Consider the following 23,008-nt stretch of genomic DNA (forward strand, 5'->3'; position numbering starts at 1 on the left):
CGTATCAGCTTTATTCTCAGGCTTTTTTCTCCTAGCACCAAAAATGAATGCTGCAGTTCCACGACCCATATCTCACACTAAACACATGCCCACTCCTCATCAATCATTAAAGATGTACCAACTGGCTTTAGCCTACACTTGAAGTGGTAAGTGATCAATTTCAGTCCAATTGAACGGCTGCTACACAGCCATATGGAAGGAGTTAAATGAAGGCTTGGAAAGAATCCATAAAATCCACTGGAGATATCATTTATATAAAATTCATGGGAAAATGTACCTAAATTAATCTTCCCCAAACTGAAAGTCTTCCATCCTTTCTTGACATTCTTTCCAAAACAATAGGGTATTCTCAAGCCTCTTGCCTAATATGGAATTAGAAAGATTAAAAATTATAGTAAGGAAAATCTTCCTTCTTGACTCCTCCTGTTACTGATAAACTACATGGATTATATCTTATTATTTCAATTTTGCAATAAAATGTGTCCAAGGACAACATAGTGGTCCTACCTATATACATTTTTTGAAACACAAAAACTTGTTTTTGATGTTACAAGTATTCAGTATAAAATTCCCTTACTAAAATTTTAATAGTAGTACATGATCATTTTCAAATGTTCCTTAAAACATTAATGCATAAAACACAGAGAAATTTAAGTGCACATATAATGAATTATCACAAAGGTAATACACCCAGAAACAACCTTCCCCATAAAGAAATAGAAACCAACTCTTCTTTTCTTCTCAAATGGAACTACCATATTTGGTTAACAGGTTAACATGTTAGTTTTGCCTGTTTATGAACTTTCTACAAATGGAATCCTATAATATTTGTCCTTTTATTTCTGCAACTTTCATTCAATTTTATGTTGTTATTATCCTTATTCCTTTAGCATTCACCTGTTCTTCATTGCTCCATATTATCCTATTATTTGGCTATATTTTTCCATTCTACTATTTTTGGATATTTGGATACTACAAGGTTTTGGCTTCATAAGACATATTACTTTAAATATACTTCAAATGATTTTTAGTAGAATGAACTAGCTAGGCCACAGATTACATGTAAATTCATCTTTAGAGCATAATGTCAAATGGGTTTCAAAGATGTTCCAGGGAGTCCTAGTGTGCCAGAAGTGTTGTTGGTTCCACATCCTCTCCAGAACTTGGTATTGTGTTTTTGTTTTTGTTTTCAGTCACTGTAGTAGGTATAGAGTAGTATTACACTGTAATTTTAATTTTAATTCCCTGATAAAATTGAGCACATTTCCATATTTTGTTGGCCTCTTGTATATCCTTTTTTGTAAAGTATATGATCAGTCTGTTGCCACTTAAGAGTGAAGAGGCTGCGTTTTCAGACTATTTCATTGATTTACATATGTTATACTTTATGAATATAAGGCTTTTTCCATTTATATAGGTTGGAAATAGTCTATACCATTGTTTGGCTTGAATTTTCATGTCAATGGTGTCTCCAAATAACAAAAATTTTTAGTTTTTCTGTAGTCTAATTTTATGATAGCACTTTATGTCTCCTGTTTAAGAAAAATTTTCCTATCCCAAGTTGAAGAGGAATTCCTACATTATCTTCTAAATGCTTCATTATTTTTCTTTTTCTTCTAGTATTTTTGTGTTCAATATGAGGCAGGGGTGAAATGTCAATTTTTCCATATGCATAACTAATAGACCCAGTCCCTGATAAAGCTTTATAAAAAGCAATAAACACTGATAGGCAGTCCTTGACTTGGTAATAAAATTTAAGAATATTCCTTTTAATCCATCTCTCTTGTGCTTCATTGACTTTACAGAGGGACTGAGGTTTTATTTATATTCTCTAAATAATGTTGATGTTCTCTATACAGACATTTTATTTTAGCCATCTATGGGCAGTGGCTGCCATATATTGGAAGCTTTTGCAGGACTATCTCTATAGCAAGTCAGTCTAAGGCAAGAGTGCAATTCTACCTTTTAGGTTCAGTTCTCAACTTCGTTGTTTAGATTATTAGAATCAGATCTTCACACAGGAATCTCAGGGATCAACCTAAGATTTCAAAGACAACTTTATGGGATGATTTTTCTCTTTGTTATCTCCCTGGTCCTTTCTGTTTCCTAGCCTCCACTCTTCGATTCTTTGACTAGAAACAGTCCACTTCCATAATTGTACCAAGTAACATGTTGAGAAGACAAAGAAGAGAGAAAGCAATGGGGTTTATTTGACCCTCTGTAACCACAGTTCCACAATACATAGAGAAAAGTTGCAGTCCCTTTGAATTTGGGCTTTTTAAATTTCTGATTCTGAGCCACTTTTGCTGCTGCCAATGTTCTTACTGTGAGACTGCCTGGAAGAGGTGTTAAGTGAATTGAGGAAAAAGAGAAAAGAACTGGAGTCAGGGGTCTCCCCAAATGTTTTGGCTTGAAGAGTTCCCTTTTCTAGGAGTTAGAAATAGAAGATTTTTCCCTGTGTACAGCACAGTAGCCCATTTCAAGTTTTAGACTGCATTGCATTCTAATGAGAAAATACTAAAGGGGGGAAAAGTGGCAAACTTCCAAATAGTTCAGTTTTATTTAAAATTCTGGTGTCTTTCCCTGATCTGCCTGCTGATACCAAATATCAAATAGCTACCTACGCATTTTTGTCCAGGATTTATAGATGAATTCAATGGGAGAGAGACATGTGTTTTACGCACTGTTTCCTGAGACTAGAACTCTATTCATGATAAACTGATTTTTGAGAGTGCTGTGAAGGCATATCAAAGGAGAGAGGCCAGTGTTTCCAACAGATCATGCTACAACAAGTGAAATCCACATGAAAAATAATGAACCTGTGTTACATCTGTCATAAACAATAAGAAAAAAACAAAATGAATGCAAGACCTAAGCATAACACAAAAATATAAATCCTGGACTTGGGATGTAGGTCAGTGGTAGAGTGCTTGCCCAACATGCCCAAGGCTCTGGGTGGGTTAAATCCCAACCTGAGTTGGGCAAAGAATCCTTAAGTCTAACTCTAAAAGCATAAAATTAAGTTGGATTTATTAAAAAAATTCAAAACTTTTTTCTCTATGAAAGATACATTAAGTGAATGAAAATACAATTCTAAGATTATTTGAAAATATTTCATATAATAGAAGAAATACACCCAGAATATAAAAAAGCATTTAAAACTCAATAAAAGGTAAGTGAAAGATGGAAAGAAGATTTGAAAAACACTTCTTCAGAGAAGGCAGAATTATAGCTACTAAGTATGTGAAAAGAAATTCAGCATCATTAGACATTAGGTAAATTAAAATTAAAATCACAATATACCATCACACATTTATCACAATGACTAAAATAAAAAATATGACAGAACCAAACACTGTTGAGGTACCACATGCTCTGCTATTGTCTATGTGAAATGATACTTTGGCAAATATGAACCAGTAATCAATCCTACTTCAAGATATTTAACTGGAGAAAGGAAAACCTATATTTGCATAAAACCTATACAAATATATGTGTTTTCTTCATGGTAGCATTATTTAGAATGCAAAAGGTGTGACAATCCATATTGCTTAATCTCTCAACAAGTGAACAAATAATCTGGTAGCGATAAAATGAAATAGGCTGTTTATACAAAACCAAAACAAGACAAAAAAAAATATTTGGATGAATCTCAAATGCAGTGTGTTAAGGGAAAGAGTCAATTTAATTACATTCTAGAAAAGGCAAGAGACAGCAAACAAGTCAATTTTGGGGTATATAGAGAGAGTCAGACTACATGAAGAGGTCCTATAATGATGTTCTTTAGAGTTGTGGAATTCTGTATCCTAGTAGACCTGTTGATTGTTAGGAGTTGTGAATGAATCATGGAACTTTTTGAACTGCACCAAGACAGAGGCGACAACTCCCATGGGAATTTCTCAGGTGCAAAGGCACTCCAATCACCCTGCTCCAAGGAGATTCTGTGCCAGCCTCAGAATTTATTAGTTCATGGCCTTGGGTTCAAGTGTCTGCTGCCTAGAGGTAGAGAGTTAAGATGCAAGCTGATAAGTCCTAATTTAGCTGGTATTACCCTCAACTTCAGCTCTGTTTATCTTGCAGAAAACACACAAGAAAACCTTTTGATGTTTAAAGCTATATAAAAATGTGCTGAACTTGTTTGTGGTCAGTCTTCCTCCATCAAAGGAAGGCTGAACCACCAACCCCTGCTTTTTCTCTACTTTTGTTTCTGTTTGTCATTTTCCTAATCCCCTCATCTACCAGTCCTTGTAGCCCTGAATAACAGGTGATTACAAAATAATCATAGGACTGTACCAAAAAAAGTGAATTTTACTGCATAAAAATTAAGAAATGTTTCACAGTAAGGTTAAAACAAATGTGGAAACAAAAAAAGAAAACAAAACAAATAAGCAATAATACAGCACCCCTACCCACCCTCCTACACATAAAGAAATGTGAATTTTTCAAATATAAAGATAATAATTTGAGATGGGACAGATAATTAGACCAAGTTATGTAAAAACCTGAAGCCATAATGTGAACTATAAATGTGAAAGGAAGTTTGAAACTGCAGTGTTACTTAGTTTAGTTTAAAAAATTACTTTGGCTGTTTTAAATATAATATTGATAAAAGAAGGTAGGATTAGGGTTTGCAGGAGAGTAGAGTACCTGGCTACTTCTCCAGTACTGAAGTTAGGTAAGTACTGATACTATAACTGAGCTAGAGAATACTGGAAAGGAAAGGCTGCCTGCCAAGACAGTTAGCTTAAGTTGGGACAAGTTAGCTTGGAGGTGCTACACCACATTCACCTCTAAGTGCGACTTACTGTCAGGACTCCGAGAGAAGTCTGTTTCTGCCTCTAATGTCCAAACCTCAGCACTGTAAATTAGATGTGGAACAGTGGTAAAGCTAAATGGCAATAAACTTTGCATTGTCACTAGTTTTTTCCTACCATACTGAATACTCTGATTTACAAGAGCAATTGGGACATAAATATCTAGTTTCTTTTGTAACAAAGCCACAGAAAAATTAAACAGTTAATACAGTAAGTCATTATTACGTCTACTTAGTTAAATCTGTACCTTCAGGTCTCATTTCCAATAATTTATCCATCATCATAAACTCGTTTCTGAAAAACAGGACTCTTATTATTTTTCATCCTTTATATTGATCTTTTTCTTTGCACCATATTTAAAAAAAATCTTTAGGCCAAATATTCCTTCAATGTAGAGATATTTCTTATTAATGACTTAGATTTACTTCTTTTCCACTAGGGATTTACATTTCTTCTTTTTTCTCTTTTAAAATATCCTATGTACAACATGATTAAATGTCTCATTTCCCCCATAACATGATCACTGTATTAATTTGGCATTATTCTTCCCATTGGCAATTCATTTCCATAGTCATAGCTGACTGCTTACCTCACACTGTTTATTTTGCTTTTGTATTCCCCAACTTCTACCTAAACCATTTCTTTTTAATTCCTCCAATAAGTTCATCTCTCTTTCCCTTTGTAGTTACTAAGATGGCTATAATTTTAAAAAGAAACAGTTATTAACAAGAGTTGTAAAGATAAAGGGACTGGCAGTCTTTTCCTTACTGGTGAGAGTGAACCATAACACATCTATAGAAAAAGGTTTGGCAATTTCTTAAAATGACAACAATGATCAACAATTCTGTTCTTACTTATAAACTCAACAGGAATAAAAACATTTCCATATAAAATTTTATATGCAAATGTTCATAGTGGCATTATTTACAACAGACAAAGGAAGTAACCCAAATATCCGCCAAGTGATAAGTGGAGAAGTAAAATGTATTATATCACAAAATAAAATATTATTCATCAAAAAAAGGAAATAAAGTACAGATCCATACTATATTATGGATAAGCCTTGAAAACTTTATGCTAAATGAAAAAAGCCAATCGCAAAGGAATACATGCTATATGATTCCATTTATATGAAATGTCAATAATAAGCAAATGTATATACAGAAGTAGATTATATATTGTCCATAACTGAGGTTTGTGGGAAGGGGAGGGAAGGGGAGTGACTACTAATAAGCATTTGGTTTCTTCTTGGAGCAATGAAAATACATTAAAATGATTTTGATGATTGTTACAGAACAATCGAATCGTGCATTTTAAATGGCTGAACTATATTATATTTGTATTTTTAAAAAGCTGATTAAAAAATTAAAATCAGAAAGCACATTTATAAATGAGACAATGATATGTAAAACTGAAAGTTTCAGTTTCCTTGGACTCCTATACAATCCAGGAAGAAAGGAGATACTGATTAAATTAGTATTGGTATGCTTGTTAAAATTACTAGTGATTGTTAAATTAAAAATTGTACAAGTCCTAAATTGCTAGAAGGAAAAATATAAGAAATATAAGAAACACATTCAATTTAATGGAAAGCACAGGAGAAGAAAAAACATGATTTGAGAAAGCATTTTAAAAATGAAAGTTAAGATAGAAATTCACTAAATTTTCAATTCCCCATCACTAAAAATTCAGAGGTTCTTCAATAACTAAAACAAAAACACAACAATATTCAAAAATTTATGATGTAAAAGAAATTCATTGAAAATTCAAAATAAAAAATGTTGAGGGGGCTGGAGTCATGGCTCAGTGGTAGAACACTTGCCTAGCACATGTGAGGCATCCCAGCACCACATAAAAATAAGTAAATAAAGACACTGCGTATCTTTATCTACATTTATTTCAAATCAAATATACTTTAAGGCAAATTACTTATTGGGATAAAGAAACCTCAAAATGATTAAAACAATATTTCAGCTTCAGTCTTAGTAATTAATCGAACAATCAGAATATAAGCAAGGAAATACAGGGCTTTAACAACACAATAGAACAACTATGTCTAACAGATACATACAGGCCCCTATATCTAAGAACAATAGAATATACATATTCTCCTCAGGTCAAGGGGGCATTTTCTAGGACAGACCACATTTAAGTCACAAATCAAGTGTCAACAAATTTGAAATGATAGATATCAAACAAAGTATCTTCTCTAACAAAAAGATGAAAGTAGAAATCAACAACAGAGGGAAAAGTAGAAAATTCAAAAAATACAAAAATTAAATCATATACTCTTAAACATCCAGTGAATCAAAGAAGAAATAACAAGAAAAATTAAAAATTCTTAGAGAAAAATGAAAGTGAAAACAGAACTCCAAAACATATAGCAGATAGTAAAAGCAGTGGAGAAAGGAATATTTATAATTATAAAGGCATACATCAAAAAGAAAAAATTTCAAACCATAACCTAACTTTGTAATATAAAGAGCTAGAAGGGCAGATAAACTAAATGTAAAACTAGTGGACACATAAAGGTAAATAATAAAGTTTAGAACAGAGGTAACTGACATACAAAAGAGAAAAACATTAGGAAAAATTCAATAATGCCAATAGTTAGTTCTGCAAACAAAGTAGACAAATTACCTAGATTGCTAAAGAAAAAAAGAGAGAAAACTCAAACTACTAAAATCAGAAAGTAAGGAGATTACTTCTGATTCTACAGAAATAAAAAGTTATTTTAAGAAAGTACTAATGGTGCCACAAACATCTTAGATAACTTAGATGAACAGATTTCTAAAGCAACAAAACAAACCAAGACTGAATCCCGAAGAACTAGAAAAACCGAATAGATCTATAAATAGTAAGGAGATTGAACTGGCAATCAAAAATTTCCCAAGAAAGAAAAGCCAAAGTTCTGATGGCTTTATTGGTAAATCTTACCAAACATTTAAAGAACTAACACCAATCTTTCTCAGCTTTTCCCAAAAATTGGAGAGAAAGGAACAATTTCTAAATCATCCTTTGAGCCCAGCATACTACATATATTGAAGTTCTTGGCGTGCAGATGAAGCAGAATTAGCAATAACAACAAGAAAAACTCAGTAGCCATAAATGTGTGTATTAGAAACAAACTACTAGAAATCAATGAGCTAGAAAGGATTATAATATCAAATAAAGAAGTTAGAAAAAAGTAAGTAATAGAGAAACTCCAAAAAGTAGAAATAAAAGAAAATAGTTAATTAGAAAACAATAACTCAATGGCTTGTGATGTGATTCCCAAAACTTCCAAAGCTCTTGCACAGTTGATCAAGAAAAAAAAAATAGGAAAAAATATGAAAAATCACATTAGAAGTGGAAGCATAATTCTAATACAGGAGAAATTTTAGAATGTTATTGGAAAAAAGTGTGTCAATAAATTTGAAAAATAAAATAGACAATTTCCTAAAGCAATTACCAACTATGCCTAGAAAAACCAAAACCAGTGAGGACTCATATATATTAATGAATGTAACACAATTGAAAAATCTGCCCATAAAATAATATTAAAAAATTAAAAGCCTTAACAAATGCATGTATGCATGTAGTCTTTTTTTTTTACTATTTTTTATTAGAGCATTACAGTTACACATAGTAGTTTAATTCATACCAACACATTAGTACATGCATGGAATTTGATTTCAGTTCACTTTCTCTCCCTTTTCCTCCCCTTCTCCCTCCCTGCCATTCTCCTTCCTCTACTCTATTTATCTTATTTTCCCTCATCTATTTATTGACTTTCGATTGGTTTTTTCTTCTTATACATAAGGTTGAAATTGCCTGTTTTATACTTATATATGCACAAAGCATGACTTTTTAAAATTGCTTCTGCATTTCCTCCCCCTTTTGTTCACTCCTCCTTCCTTCTGCACCTCTTTCTACTCTATTTTCCTATTGTCTTTATGATATCCAATCTTCCCCTCTTTCTTTCCCTTATTTTGGTATAGCTTCCACATTTGAGAGAAAACTTTAACTTATGCTTTTTCTGAGACTGGCTTCAAATGCATACACTTGTACAGGTCAGTTCTACCAATTTTTGAGCAACAAATACCTTTATTGGGCCAAGCATTAAAATGTTTTTAAAATGTGCTCTTTCTGATCCCTAACTGCAGAGAGCATAGTTGATCAGTGTGCACAGCTTCTGCCCGCTTAAACTGATCACTGTATTATTCATGCTGAGGCCACTCTCCCCAAAGGCTGTTCTTAGTCTGTCAGCATGGCAGAGATATCAATGCAGCCCCATTCCTGGAAAATAAAAGTCTTTCTTGTAATTTAGTTCAAGGACACACATTGGTCTTGGTGAACTTTATTAGTGCTCCCTGTACTCTTGGGTTCTTTCATTCAACTTCCCTGTCTTTTTTTTCTCCTTCACAAATGTGTCGGCATTGTGACCATTTCTTATACTCCCTTCCAATTTTCCCTCACAAGAGGTTTCTCTACTTTATTTACTGCTTATCTAATCCCATCTGAGAGTCTGCTTCTCTGAGGAATTGTCTGAATAAATAGAAGATGGGGATTTGACACTGACTCACTCATTGCTTGGGAGGCTAAAAGAATAGCATCCATGTTCCTAGGTGGGGCACAGATAGTCCCTTGAAGAAGGGTTAAGTTGTCAAACATTTCAACAGTGGTTACCTGAGAAAATGTCCTTATGAAGGAAATGTTAGGGTACACAGAACAGTTTAGGTATTTGAAAGATGGGGATAACACCTTCAAAAGAAAGTATAATTGACTTATTACCGTGCATTGATACTTTCATAGGGAAACTGAGAGAAGGCCATTAACAAACATGACTAGCTAAACCAATTAAACCTGTCTATAAGGCAGGCCCGAGATGGTTACAGTTAGGCTCTCTCACAAAGGCTTCTAGCAGAATATGCTTTTAGTATGTAGCCAAAGTCATGAACACCCTAATTCAGCGTATGTACTCAAGGCCATAAAATATTCTCTTGTGAGCAAACACTCATTTATGCAACCTGCTGGCAATGTGCCATTTGTGTCTGGCCTGCATATTAAAAAACACCTATGGAAAGACTCATGAGGTTGGGGGATAAAGGCTGAGGACTTGGGGCTGTGGATATCTTCAAATAAAGCATGTCTACTATCCCATCTGCACCTCACATCTTTTACCTTCCAGGAAACCTCATCTGTTTCCCAGGGACTGAGCCCCTGCAATATAGGGTCTCTTAATTTCAAATGAGGTTCTTATTCCTGACAAAGGAGCCAACATGGATGATCAGCAAGCTGATCTGGTAGAGCAGTGGAGCCCAAGAGATGACAGAATTCTCAAAGCATTTCTGTCATGTAAAGGTAGGGCCATGGTTTGGAAGACCACAGGCAGTGAAATATGGAACATCTTGGATATATGCTTCTGAAGATGTTGTTTCTACAGATCCCTAACTTAGCAATAACCAGTATTTTGCCATGCTAGAAGACACCGAGAGCCCTTTTTAATCTGAGGCAACAGTTGCTCCTCTCAGAGGCTATCCCCACTTCCTTTCCTGACTGCCTGAGCAATGGGAAAGTTTAAATCACTATATAACCCAGTTGAGCCTGAGAAAAGAAGAAAGAGAGTGTATACTTGAAACAGCTGCAAGAATTAGCCAGCTCTACTAGCAAGGGCCTTTGCATTTGTATGATATTTAACCAAGTGAGATGGAATGTAAGATTGAATAAACAAAAATATATTGATTTTAGTGTATATTTTCAGGAACACAAGAGATGAAATGTCCTACTGAGGATTCCAGGAAAACAGTAAAAGGTTGTTATGAAGTGACTATTAGAAGCTTGGAAAAGTCAATGGCCAATACAAGTGAAAGTGAAACACCCGAGATGCCCCAGCAGGTGGAAGAGAAAGGGATAAAAACACAAGAGACAGGAAATATGCTGGAATGGATATATTATATAAGGCCAAAAGGACTATGGAGCAGTTCAGCTTCATGAAGGCCTGGAGGTCTTACCTTTCACCAAGATCATTAGGAATATACTATGATATTATAATATAATATGCCTTCCTTTTGTAGACTAGAGCTGAAAATAGGAAAGGCAGTCACAGGGTCAGATTTGTTAATTGCCATGAGGTGAGGGACATGGGTGCCCAGAGTAATAAAGGACAGATGTCAATGCTTAACTGCCAGACTCAGGAGCCATAATTACCATAATTAAATTAACAAGAATGTAGGTGCTGCCAAGGGGATTGGTTCACAAAGAATTGTAGGGATGATTAATAAAGCATGGTTTCTTGAGAGGTGAAATAGGTAGACAGCCAACAATGGTGCTTTTGGGTGTCTAGTTTTCCATTAAGCAAGGAAGGTGGAACAGGAAGTTGAAGGTGGTTGCTTCAATGGAAAGTCATGATTCTCTGCTCAGTTCTCAGACTTAATTTTCAAATCCAGAATCCACTGAATAAACAGGTGGCTGGATCTGAAGGAAAAACACTAAAACGTCTTGAAAAATTTATAAAATGATCCCTGAAGATACTTAATGCCACAAGCTTGAGAATATATCCAATAATATACATTGCTATATAAATGGTGCAAGGGGAATAAACAATCATTTTGTCTATTAGCAGACATGAGATCAGAAGTGACACACATACCCATGGACTCAAATTGTCATCATGGCATATTATTAGGGATGGGGTCAAGGTGTAGTGGGGGGTGGGGTGGTAGAGGGAAGCAAGTAACAGATGGTTGCTCACAGTGTACTAACTGTGTATGTGAATCCATCCAGTGATAATTTCCCCAGTCCTTAAGTGTGTATTTAGAACTTATGTACAAGGTAGTTGGAGTAATCGCTGTATTATGTTCATGGCTCTTACAATTAGATGAAGCACAGTGGGGAAAAACCAATTGACAATCTCTGAAACTGTCCCTCCTGATCACAACAATACTAAGTGGTATAGTGAAAAACAGTGCCACCATTGGAAATTTACCATGTCTCCATTTATTTTTTTAAGTAAATAATTCAGACTTTTCAGATTCAGGCACTTTTCCATTTTATACAACTGAAAAACTATTGAAAATAAACAATTCTCATCAGTTTTGTAATTATTTGTTACATTATATTGCACACCCTCACTAGAATTAACAACAAAATCCCTTTAATTCTATATCTGAAAAGAGAAGCTAGGTGACAAAATGAAGATGGAATAAAACACTAAAACTGGAGCCAGGCTATGTCTGTGAATGATCTCTTCAGTACCAGCCCAATGATGCTTACCACTAGAACTCTGACAGTACAGAGGTAAATCACTGGCATAGAGTCTGAGAACTGATTCCACAGAACAATGACCAAACTGAAAGCTGACACATTAACTCCTCTTTGTTATCCATAAACCAGCTTAGAAAGAGCAATAGCAGCAAAGATGACCTGACTGAAAGGCATCTATGAATGTTAACCTGTTTAAATCTCTTAAATTTAGCAGTGGCCTTCTGAAAAATAAATAATAAACTTAAAAATATTCTGTCCATGTTATTCTCTTAACAATGAAATGATTTTTAAATTGTCTAATTTACATTTCAGTACTGGAAGAAATTTAAATGACAAAAAGCCCATCAAATATATTTGATCTCACACAATGATTAGAATATTTTATTTTACTTTGCCCATGGTGACAACCTAATAAATAGGATTATCTCTAAGGCATGGAAAACATTAATACCAGCCTTCTTTTGCTTAATAAAAGAGGTACTGAACTTAAATAAGCACACAAATCCAAAAGCTTAAAAATAAAACCCTAAACATTTAAATCATTTACATATATATTCAACTTTGTGAATTTTTTACACTTATCTGAACTTTTCAGGTAAGTATATATTTTTATCCACAATACTGTGCATCAAAAAGTAGTTTCATTTTGATACATTAAATAATTGTAACTTCTTGTGCTTTCTAAAAAATACAGTATATCTATGTTAGTAGCCTTAAAACTCATATATTTTGAAATATAAAATCATAAATCACAACTACATATATTTTCTCACATTTCATTTTCAGGAAACATTTAAAGAATGAATGTACTTTTGATATATATCAGAAATAAATATATTAAAAATATTAAATACAAAAAAATTTAATCATTTTAAAGGACACAGATAATCATTATTTTCAGAGTGAAGTGGTCAACACAACAAAGGCTTTAGCAAGAGAAATGGATATGTGAACAGGGAATATGTAAATTGAAGAAAAGAATTTTAAAAAATCCAAAGGCTGTAAGTGGAGATGAGAGATTAGACATGTTATGTATGGTCCCTATGGATGAATTAGATAAGATATTATAGAGAGACAGATTTCCACTCAATTATAAAGAACAGTTATCTGATGATAGAAAATGCAATATCAGGAGATGGTGAGTTTCTGGTCATTAACGGTACTCAGACATAAGCTAGATCAATGGCTGGGTAAATTATTTCCACAGGCAAAATTCAGCCCCACCAGATGTTTTATAATAAAGTTTTATTGGATCACTACCACTCCCACTCATTTCCATACTGGCTCTGGCTGCTTAAGCAATAGAGGAAGAACTTTGTGTAGGTACAACAGGCTGTAGAGACCACAAATCTTGAGATATTTACTACCTGGCCTTTCAAAGAAAATAATTTTACAGACCCATGTGGAGAAGGTAACAGGAATTCAAGATCTGTATGGGAATCTAACAACCCCTAAGAGAATGATTATTCAGTGTTTAGGAAAGTGCCTAACTTACCACATGTCAAAAATTGAGTTGTATAGGTTCCTAACACTGTAAGAGAGCCCAGCTAAGTTGGTGAGTGGGATTCATAATTCACACTGCACTCAGTTTTCAAGTTGTATGCCATGATGTGGGACTTTGTCTGCCAGAGGAGAAGCATTTGTCTAATTTGCACAAAGGCATCTAAGGGATCAAAATTTGCTGCACACATCTCTAATAATGTTTACAAAAGTAACACCTCTAAGATCTTACAACATGAATATTATTCTGCTAAAACTCAGTCTCTCCTAACCCAGTTCTGGGAATGAAAGTAAATGTTCCCTAAAGAGTTTTCATTTTATGAAAAATTCTTGCAAATACCATCTTTCAAAAAGATGCACTGTAAGTTGGCATATTAAGGGCTCTGAGAAGTAATGTCAGTTGAAAAACAAACAACAGAGCCATTTTTAACTTTAGTATATGCATTTTCCAAAACTGTTTAATTATGGAATGATTTTTTATGAATCTATCATTAATACCTCACATAATTCATGTCCTGGAGAATGAGGTTCTATGAGTCATTTATAGTACCTCTGGGTTACAAACTCCTTCAGGACAGAAAACACATACTTTTTCTTATTCATCACAGGCTTTAGCACACTACCTAAGAAAGAAATGAATTGACTTAATTCTAGTAAATGCAAATAATCCGTGTGGTACCTGAAATGCTTAATTTCATTAATTAAAGCATGATTTAACTATCTATGTGACAGGAACACAAAGTTATCCTATTTTCATGGAATCCATTAGCCATTTAGTAGTATAACATTAAAATAATCCTGCACAAGTATATATTTGAAGTTATGTTCCCTCTGCTCTGTGGTAAGTATTTATTTATATACATATTCAGAATATAGTATATATTTTAAAGTTTGATAATTGATAAATTATCTAACAGATTGACAAATTCAGTCAGTAAAAGCAAATTACCTGAAGAACGTGACAAAAAACTGCACAAGATCCATGATTGTATTGTGTTGTGAGAATGCGATCTGAAAAATCAAAATGAAAGAAAGTTTGAAACTTACAGAATCCAAGTTCTTCTTGAAAACCTGAGGTGAAGTTTTATGGCATTTATAAATACAGTATTTCTAAGTCTTTAAGACAGTTGGATCTCCTTATTAATAATCAAAAATATGCTGGCATTAAAACTTTATCTAAAATGCCTAATATATTCAACTACTAATGATAGTCTTTGCATAGTCTATGACATTGAGTGGTTAAAACTATTATAAAATTATTTTAAGAATGTGAGCTAACAGTTCTATGTAAAATGCTATGACAGATTAAATATGCTTAACTAAAATATGCAAATGAGTTTCTACATCTAGTAATAATCACATTTTCAATTAATGCAATTGAAAATTCCTTGTGAAATGAAACAAAAATTCAACTTTATTACAGGAAATTGAGAAAATGTTTTCCCCTCCATACTCTTGTCCAGGGAAAAGGCATACTCACATACAAATATTTTGCTACACACCAACAAAGTATAAAATATATCATATAATTATAAAATCACATTAACAAAAGATAATTGTGAAAGGTGAAATAAGCAAAAAAGCTACAACTGTTGCTGATTTCCATTAACATTACAGAAATTACACTGTGACACTTCTCCTGAAGAGGTATTATAGACTGTATTAGGCAACAGTGGCACATCTAGAGAGACAATAACTAATTTTGAAAGATAGCTCACTGACTAGCCATGTATATTTTAGAAAACTAGGTAATCTACTCATATCTCAGTTTCCCCATATGTAATGTTAATGATAAATGCAACTACCACATAATATGAGGATAAAATATATAATTAATCAGAATTAAAAATAGAATTAATAGAAATTTAATGTGTATAAGAATATATGGTAGGGCTGGGGGTATAGCTCAGTTGGTAGAGGGCTTGCCTTGCATGCATAAGGCCCTGGGCTCAATCCACAGCACCACTACAATAAATTGTGTATATATATATATATATATATATATATATATATATATATTATATATATATACACATACATATACACACACACACACCCACACACATATATACATATACACATATATATACATATACACATATGTGTGTATATATGTTTTTATGTGCATATATATATGCACATAAAAACATATATATTATAAATGTTTTTATGGCATATAATAGGTATAATACACTTTATTGCATTTTAATATTATGTATAAATGAGGTGGTCAATATAAGTTTTTTCACATAGTTTAAGGCTGAACAATTAAGGTATTGACTATTCTTCTAGGGACTGTCATTTTCTTATAATAATCTTTTATGAAAATCTTTTATATATGTAACAGAATTTCTACTTTTGTCAAAATAGACTAAAAGAGATGACTTTTCTCTCCTGCTTTAAACAATTAAAAAATAAAGAAAATATATAAAACAATCAATTTCAGACAATGAACAAGTGACAAAGGAGGGCTTTAATCCCTGAAACCAAAGGAGATGAGCTCTACATCTGTCCCAGATTTCAATGCAAGGAAATAACACCATGAAAATTAAATAGCTTTCTAAAATGAGGAAGATCAATTGTTTTCTTGTTTGCAGTGCTAAACCTATCTAGAACAGGGAAACATTTTATCTAAAATATAAAGTATTATGAAAGACTTAAAAACCACTAAACTAACAGATTGATTCATAACTTATTAGACTACAAAAACTAACTGGCTGAAATTTTTCATTTAGTTGTGCAAAACTAAGTGCAATCTGTTCTATGCCTAGGCTGGTAACCCCATTTTGCTTTTCTATTTAGTTTCCTGCTAACACCTGTTGAGCTATTTTAGTTGGAGGTTATGGAAGAGATGAGGAGAAAGTGCTCTAGTTCAGTGTTTGGTTCCTAAAATAAGATGGTGCCTAATCTATTTAATCTCCATGTCCTGTTTACTTTATTATTATTCCAGATTAGAAGGAAACATAACTGATGGGCAACTTCAAAATCAACCCCAAACAGATTGTTGGTAAGTATATCTTGTCAAGATGAATTGAAGTGCACTTTTGTTGCTAGAAGAGAGTGTAAATAGTTGAAAAATGTTAATAAAGTTGAACCATTTGGTTATGGAATTGTGCATGCTGTTAAGAGGGTTTCTGTTTGTGAAATGTATATATTAAAATAATAAAATTTGAGAAACTAAAAAAAGACAATAACAACAAACACACAGAACAAAATATTTAAAATGAAGTGAAATTCAGTCAATACCTAGCTAAAAAAAAAAAAAAAAGTTTCACAATAATACACCTACAAGCACCAAAAACACAGTCAAAATAATTAGAAATACAATGTCTGGACACACAGAATTTGACAGGAAGAAATTCTTAAGATGTATATCTCTTTTGGAATTAATCTGATCAAGCAGACCAAAAATTAATTTCAAAGAAATAAAAAAAGTCTCTATTCTCCTGCAGCTTGCTTTCCAATAACTGGAGAAAGAAAACAACCAGGTATACTTGTTAAGTGAGTATCATAATTTTCAACAGTAGTAAGTGTTCTGAAGGAAAAACCAAAGTGATATGATGAAGTAATTGTGTGGCTAATTTAGATCAGGACTACAGAGGACATATAGCTCATATCCCAATAATATGTTTAAAGCCACCACAAAGATCTGTTGGCAAAGGCATCCCAAGAATAAAGATGATGCTTAGGCTATACATATTTTAAACAACTAAAGGGAAGTCACAAGAGCTCAGGGGACAGAGTAGGTGCCAATACATATGGATTGGCAAGTGGGAAATAATCCCCTAGTCCCTGGCCATGATAGTTTTCGACATATTATAAGAGCAATAGGAACCTCTGAAGGTTTTGAGGTATGGAGTTACATGATTTATCAAGAGAAAATCACACTGGGTAGGAAAGACATAGATAGTAAAGGAAAGTGAGGAGCTAAGACAGGAGGATATTTGATTTTTCTAGATATGAGGTGATAATAATTTACATAACAGAAGTAGTCATGGAGACAAAAGAGTAAGTAGTTAGGGACCTAGTCTAGAGAGAGAAAACATGCTGAAAAATATGATATGACAGATGAATGAAAGGGAGGACTCAGAAGGAATATTTAGGATTGCTCTGAGCAACTGGGCAGATGACATTCTACTTAATAAGAAGCAGAAGACAAGAGAAGGTCCATATGACTTAATAGATAAAGAAATAAAAGCATGTTTATAATATGTTAAATATGAAATACCTATAAAATATTTAAAAATAAATTATTAAGTACTAGTTTGGAAAGGTTAATTTTAACTACTTGGAAGTCAAAATAAAAATAAGGTAAATGTCATTTAAAATAATATATAGGGTGATATTTCTTAAAAGACAGGAGAAACTGTATGGTATTTTTTAGAAAATAGGCTAGACAACAGAAAAATAAAGTCTAAGAGTAAGCTCAAGGGTATCCCATTATTAGAACTAAAATGTTTGAAATATGTAAAATTATCCAGGAGGAAAACAGGAGACCATTATGCTGAGATTGTAAAGGAAGAGCAATGGCACAAGGAAAAAGTACTGGTCGATTTAGTCTGTTAAGTAAGATGAAGTTGGAAATACGAGTATGATATCTGGCAATATGAACTTCAAAATTAAATAGATGTACTTCCAATGAAGTGTTGGAGATTTTAATCTGAAAGGATAACATGGAGAATACAGACCAGGAGAAAATACAAACTACATACTGAACTTCCAGTGAAGTCTGTATGAATCAGAGCAGAATACTCTGGAACAAAGGCTTTTAAGAAATCTTTTCTTTGAACAATAGTATATAAAGAAAAATGAAACAATGTAAACTAGTTCTTAAAATAGTAGTCTTCTAGGTTATATTATCAGATTCAAATATAATTAAATTTTAACTAAATACAAATATGACAAAAACTAGCTGAAGCAGTGGAAAAATTTAAAAATACAATCCATGAGGCAGTGTGCTAGGTAGTCAGTGATACTGCTTGCCTAGTTTTCAACATTCCTGAATGCCCACCTAAAAAGATGCGGCAAGTGTAATATTTTAAAAAATACAAACTGCGATATTTTTTTAAAAAATAGGCAATAACTTCAACAAAAATTAACTGACATATTAATTAGTCCCTTAAATGCAAAAACACAGAAAGGTGTACATAAACCACAGACATAAGTTGTAACATGATACCAGTGTCTGTGTGGGAAGAAAAAGAGGAAATAACAGGAAAATCCAAAAAGTCCAAACACTATTCACTGGAACCAATGAGCCAATTTTAATACAGAAATAAAGGAGAAATAGCTCTGCCCAATTTAAAACCAGATGAGTACAGGGTTCCTTGGAAAATTCTAAAAAGGGTTGGAACATTTAGACCACATAAATTTTCAGGAGCAAACAATCATATCTTCATTTCAGGATAGACTGAAGAGAAACTACTCAACATGAAAATCAAAATTAAGCAATTCAGGGTAAATAAAGGCAAAGGAAATAAGAACCAAATAAATGGGTAGAGGAACATAACCAGGAAATCTTAGAGAAAGAGAAATATTTTTAGGAAAAAAACAATACATATTCAGATTATGGACTTGCTATCAATTTCTTTGTGCACTGCCAATTTAACTTAGTATTATCACTCTAAAAATACTTGTTAGTCTTTAACATATAAATCATTCAACATTAATTTCATTTAACTGATGCCTAAGTAGTAGGAATAACCAACAGTATTATAATAAATTTAAATGGACAAAGCACATGATTTTAAGCTGGTACTACAAAATTGCATTATGTTATATTTATGTTTTTTGTGGGTCCATATAACTAAGAATTTTAGAGCAAAAAATCACAATTTGAAGTAATTAAGCAAAACATAGACACATGTGAAAATATCTATGATTTCCTACATTTGCCCAAAGAATATTTAGTCAAGGAAGGCTATAAAAGTTTTAAACATGAAGTAAAGCACTAAACAGTCTAAAACTTGAATTAATTACATTATTGTATCTAGTAACAATATAGTTTAAAAACTTTAAAAGTTTTGATGAGAGATATGAATGCTATTTTGATTTAAGCTTTTGTTTTAGATTATAAACTGAGATGCCACTACTGGGTGGTATATAATCCTCTGAATTAACACTATTTTCCAAATTGTCATAAACAATAGTTTCTCACAAATTAAGTTGCAATATAATATCTGCACACTAAAAAGACAGACTGAAGACCTCAACCAATTTCTGTTACAGACAATATTATCTTACCTTTCTGGGTAAGTAAAATGGTAGGATAAAATTAACAGGGAAGGTCACTGTTAAAAATGGTAACTGAAATATAAATTGCCTTTAAAAAACTTAAGCCAGGAATACCTCAAAGGAACCAATCTATTAACAGAATAGTGCTGATGAGAAAATGTAGACTCAGCACATATAGGCTGAACAGTGCTCCACAATGAGTATTCAACAGGAGAGTCGACACTATAATAATTGTGCAAATATTTCAAAATGCGTCTTCATTTTTGACTCTTTAGGAAATTCCACAAGAGATAATCTAGAGAAAACCCTGTCTCAGACCAAGCAAGGCCAAGCAGACAGTCTACTGTGACACAGGCTCTAAAACCAAGACTGGGCTGGGTGTAGTACTGCACACATGTAATTACAGCAACTCAGGAAGGTGAAGCAGAAGGACTGCAAGTCCAAGGCCAGCCTCAGCAACTTAGTGAGATCCTAAGAAGCTTAGCAAGACCCTATCTCAAAATAAAAAACAGAGAGGACTGGGGATGTGGTTCATTGGTAAAGCAGATCTGGGTTCAACCCTCAGTACTAGAAAAATAAGTCAGTAAGTAAATAAATAAATAAATAAGACTGGACTGATTCTAGAAAGGAAAGATAGATTTCAAGGGTAATTTGGAAAAACTGACAAGCGAGACCCAGCAGACAATCAGATTTCCTTTTGCTATAGTTTGAATGTGTTTTTCACATTCAAACTGAGCTGATAATGCTTTCCTTAAAATTCATGTTTATATTATTAGGAGATGGAGCCTTTGGGTGCTAGTTAGAGTTAGAACAGGTAATGGAGATGGGGCCCAAATGATAGGATTAATGGCTTTATAAGAAGAAAGACCTTTCTAAGCTCTAAGGCTCCCTCCTACTCACTAATTACATCCTCCACTACATTATAACACAACAAGAAGGGCTTTAATAGATGTCAGAAGTTTGGTATTGGACTTTCCAGCCTCCAGAACTATAAGAAATGGATTCCTTTTCCTTACATGTTACCAAGTCTGTGGCATTCTGTCATACCAAGAAAAACAGACTAAGATACTTTTTAAGATTGCTCTTATTGTATGTCAATTTATTCATTCATTAAATATTCTATTAAGTATCTACTTCATTCTAGATTCTATGCCAGGTACTTAGATTAAGTGACAGGGGAAAAAAAATTCTTAGTCGAAGGAGCAGACAATTAATGGTGATAATAATGAATTATATCTTGTTTTGCAACTTGAAAAGAGCTAATGAAATAAAGAAAGGAAAAATATCCTATCTTTCATTATGCAAGTGGTTGGGACAAGAAATCATTCCTTAGTGTATAAAATACATCTGTCTGTGCTCAATTTTCCTTTATGGAGAATAGCATGCCCTAACTCCAAACCCCTTCCAATGAAACCAGAGGCCTGTGGGGAAGAGGAATGCATACAAAGGGAGGGCCACTCTAGATGGGGTTGGAACTGGTCTTTACGGGGTTTTCTCCTCATAAGTCAGGTCTCATCTCAGGTCTCTGGCTTCTCAGAGACATGCATCAAAACTAGTCCTTCTCCTTACTCTAAACTATTGTGTGAACATTTTCTTTAATACTGTAACTTGAAATTATTTTACTGGTGATCATTAAACTATCTTTTCCCAGTAAAATGAAGGCTCTTTGGAAAAAGTGAATTTATTCATTGTTGAGAGCCACAGCCAAAAGGGCCCCAGCAAACTTCCAGCTGCCAGCAAGTTTCCAGCTGCCAGCAAACTTCCAGCTGCCAGCTGATGATTGGCTCACAGCGGCCCCAGCAAACTTCTAGCTGCCAACTGTTTGGCTCCTCTGTGGTGATGCTCACTGGCTGTTTCCCCGCCCTTTCAGACCACAGAGCTGCTCATTGGGGGACTTTTTTGGCTCCGCCCACGCAACCCAGCCAATCGGCCTCAAGAGCAGGAGGAGTGGGGGAGGTGGAGAGGCTTGTGAGAAGCCAGTGTTGGCAGTTGGGCTCTGAAGGTTTTCCTGAAGAGCTGTGTGGTTTGGCGTGTGTGGTTCTAAAAATAAAGTTCGTTTCTTTTGACAAGTGGCTCCTGAATTGTGCCCAGCCAGACTGCGGCAATTCATATTGTTTATTGCACTTATTCCAACAGTTAGAACAATATTTGGAACATTGTACATAGAAATCATTTCATTAGAGCCGCGGTTATGGTTTAGTAGTAGAGCACTTGCCTAGCATGTGTGAGGCACTGGGTTTGATCATCAGCAACACATAAATATAAACAAATAAAATAAATGTATTGTGTCTATTTACAACTAAAAAAATTTTTAAAGAGAAAACATTTAAAGTTTGCTGAATCAATGAATAAATTCCATAGCAAACTTAACACTAAGAATATTATCAGAGTTTCATATGCTGTTACTAAGGTATAGATGCTATTGAGAGAAACATTAAAAATTTATATTTATCTGAATCTCTTACATAAATAATTCAAATAAATTTCAAAATTACTTTCCAACTTCAGATCGTAAACTGATTTTTCCTAATAAAATTGATATTTATTATAGAATTCAAAGCATTGGGAAACATACATTTTCATATATATGTATATGTTTCTGTTTTGTTACAATTCTAGCTATACTATAAGTAAAATATCAGAAATATATTTTGTACCTCAGTTTCGTAATCTCAGCAATGAACACTCTAATCTATGTTGTTTCTAGCAACTTCTTTCAGAAGGTGAATGAGATCAGATTTCAATCTTCTAGTTTAAATTAAGTGGCACTACCTGAAGCATTATTTCTTTGCCTATGAAAAACAAATGAGATTGCCTTAAAAGAATGGTTTTTTAGGAAAGATCCAAGATGGCAGGCTAGAGGAAGGCATCATTCTGTGTTCCTCTGTGACCTGGGATTCAAGTAATAAACTACTGCTTCTCTTCCAGTCATAGAGTACCCCCTTCACAGGAATCACAACCACTATTCCAATGCAGGAATCCAGAACTCAGCATCAGACCAGGGCTCCCAACTACTTGCACACATAGACTCTCAGGTGTCTTAGCAGGTCCACCAGCATCAGGACCCACGCAGGACTCCTGGCTACCCACCTGCACAGATATCCGGGGCACCACTCCCTTGCCGGACACCAGCTGCTACCTACGCAAAGGAAATCCAGCCGCCACTCCCGTATGGAACCCCATCTACCAACGTGGGGCTCCCCTGGTTGCCTCCA

General features: G+C 33.8%; 1 protein-coding gene across 11 annotated transcripts in view; it reads right to left on the reverse strand.

Moving 5' to 3' along the window:
- The window catches only part of Atrnl1 (attractin like 1), a 694,372-nt gene that overhangs the window by 379,416 nt on the left and 291,948 nt on the right, over window positions 1–23,008 (reverse strand). For 6 of the 11 annotated variants that reach the window (XM_078044731.1, XM_078044777.1, XM_078044692.1 and 3 more), the window contains exon 25: window positions 14,509–14,570. The exons of the other annotated variants lie outside the window; for them this stretch is intronic. In XM_078044731.1, the coding sequence (XP_077900857.1) occupies window positions 14,509–14,570 (62 nt within the window). The remainder of the gene's footprint in view (window positions 1–14,508; window positions 14,571–23,008) is intronic. 11 annotated transcript variants of the gene reach the window in all.

This window comes from Ictidomys tridecemlineatus, chromosome 1, assembly GCF_052094955.1.
Source record: "Ictidomys tridecemlineatus isolate mIctTri1 chromosome 1, mIctTri1.hap1, whole genome shotgun sequence".
In the NCBI taxonomy this organism is placed as follows: Eukaryota; Metazoa; Chordata; class Mammalia; order Rodentia; family Sciuridae; genus Ictidomys; species Ictidomys tridecemlineatus.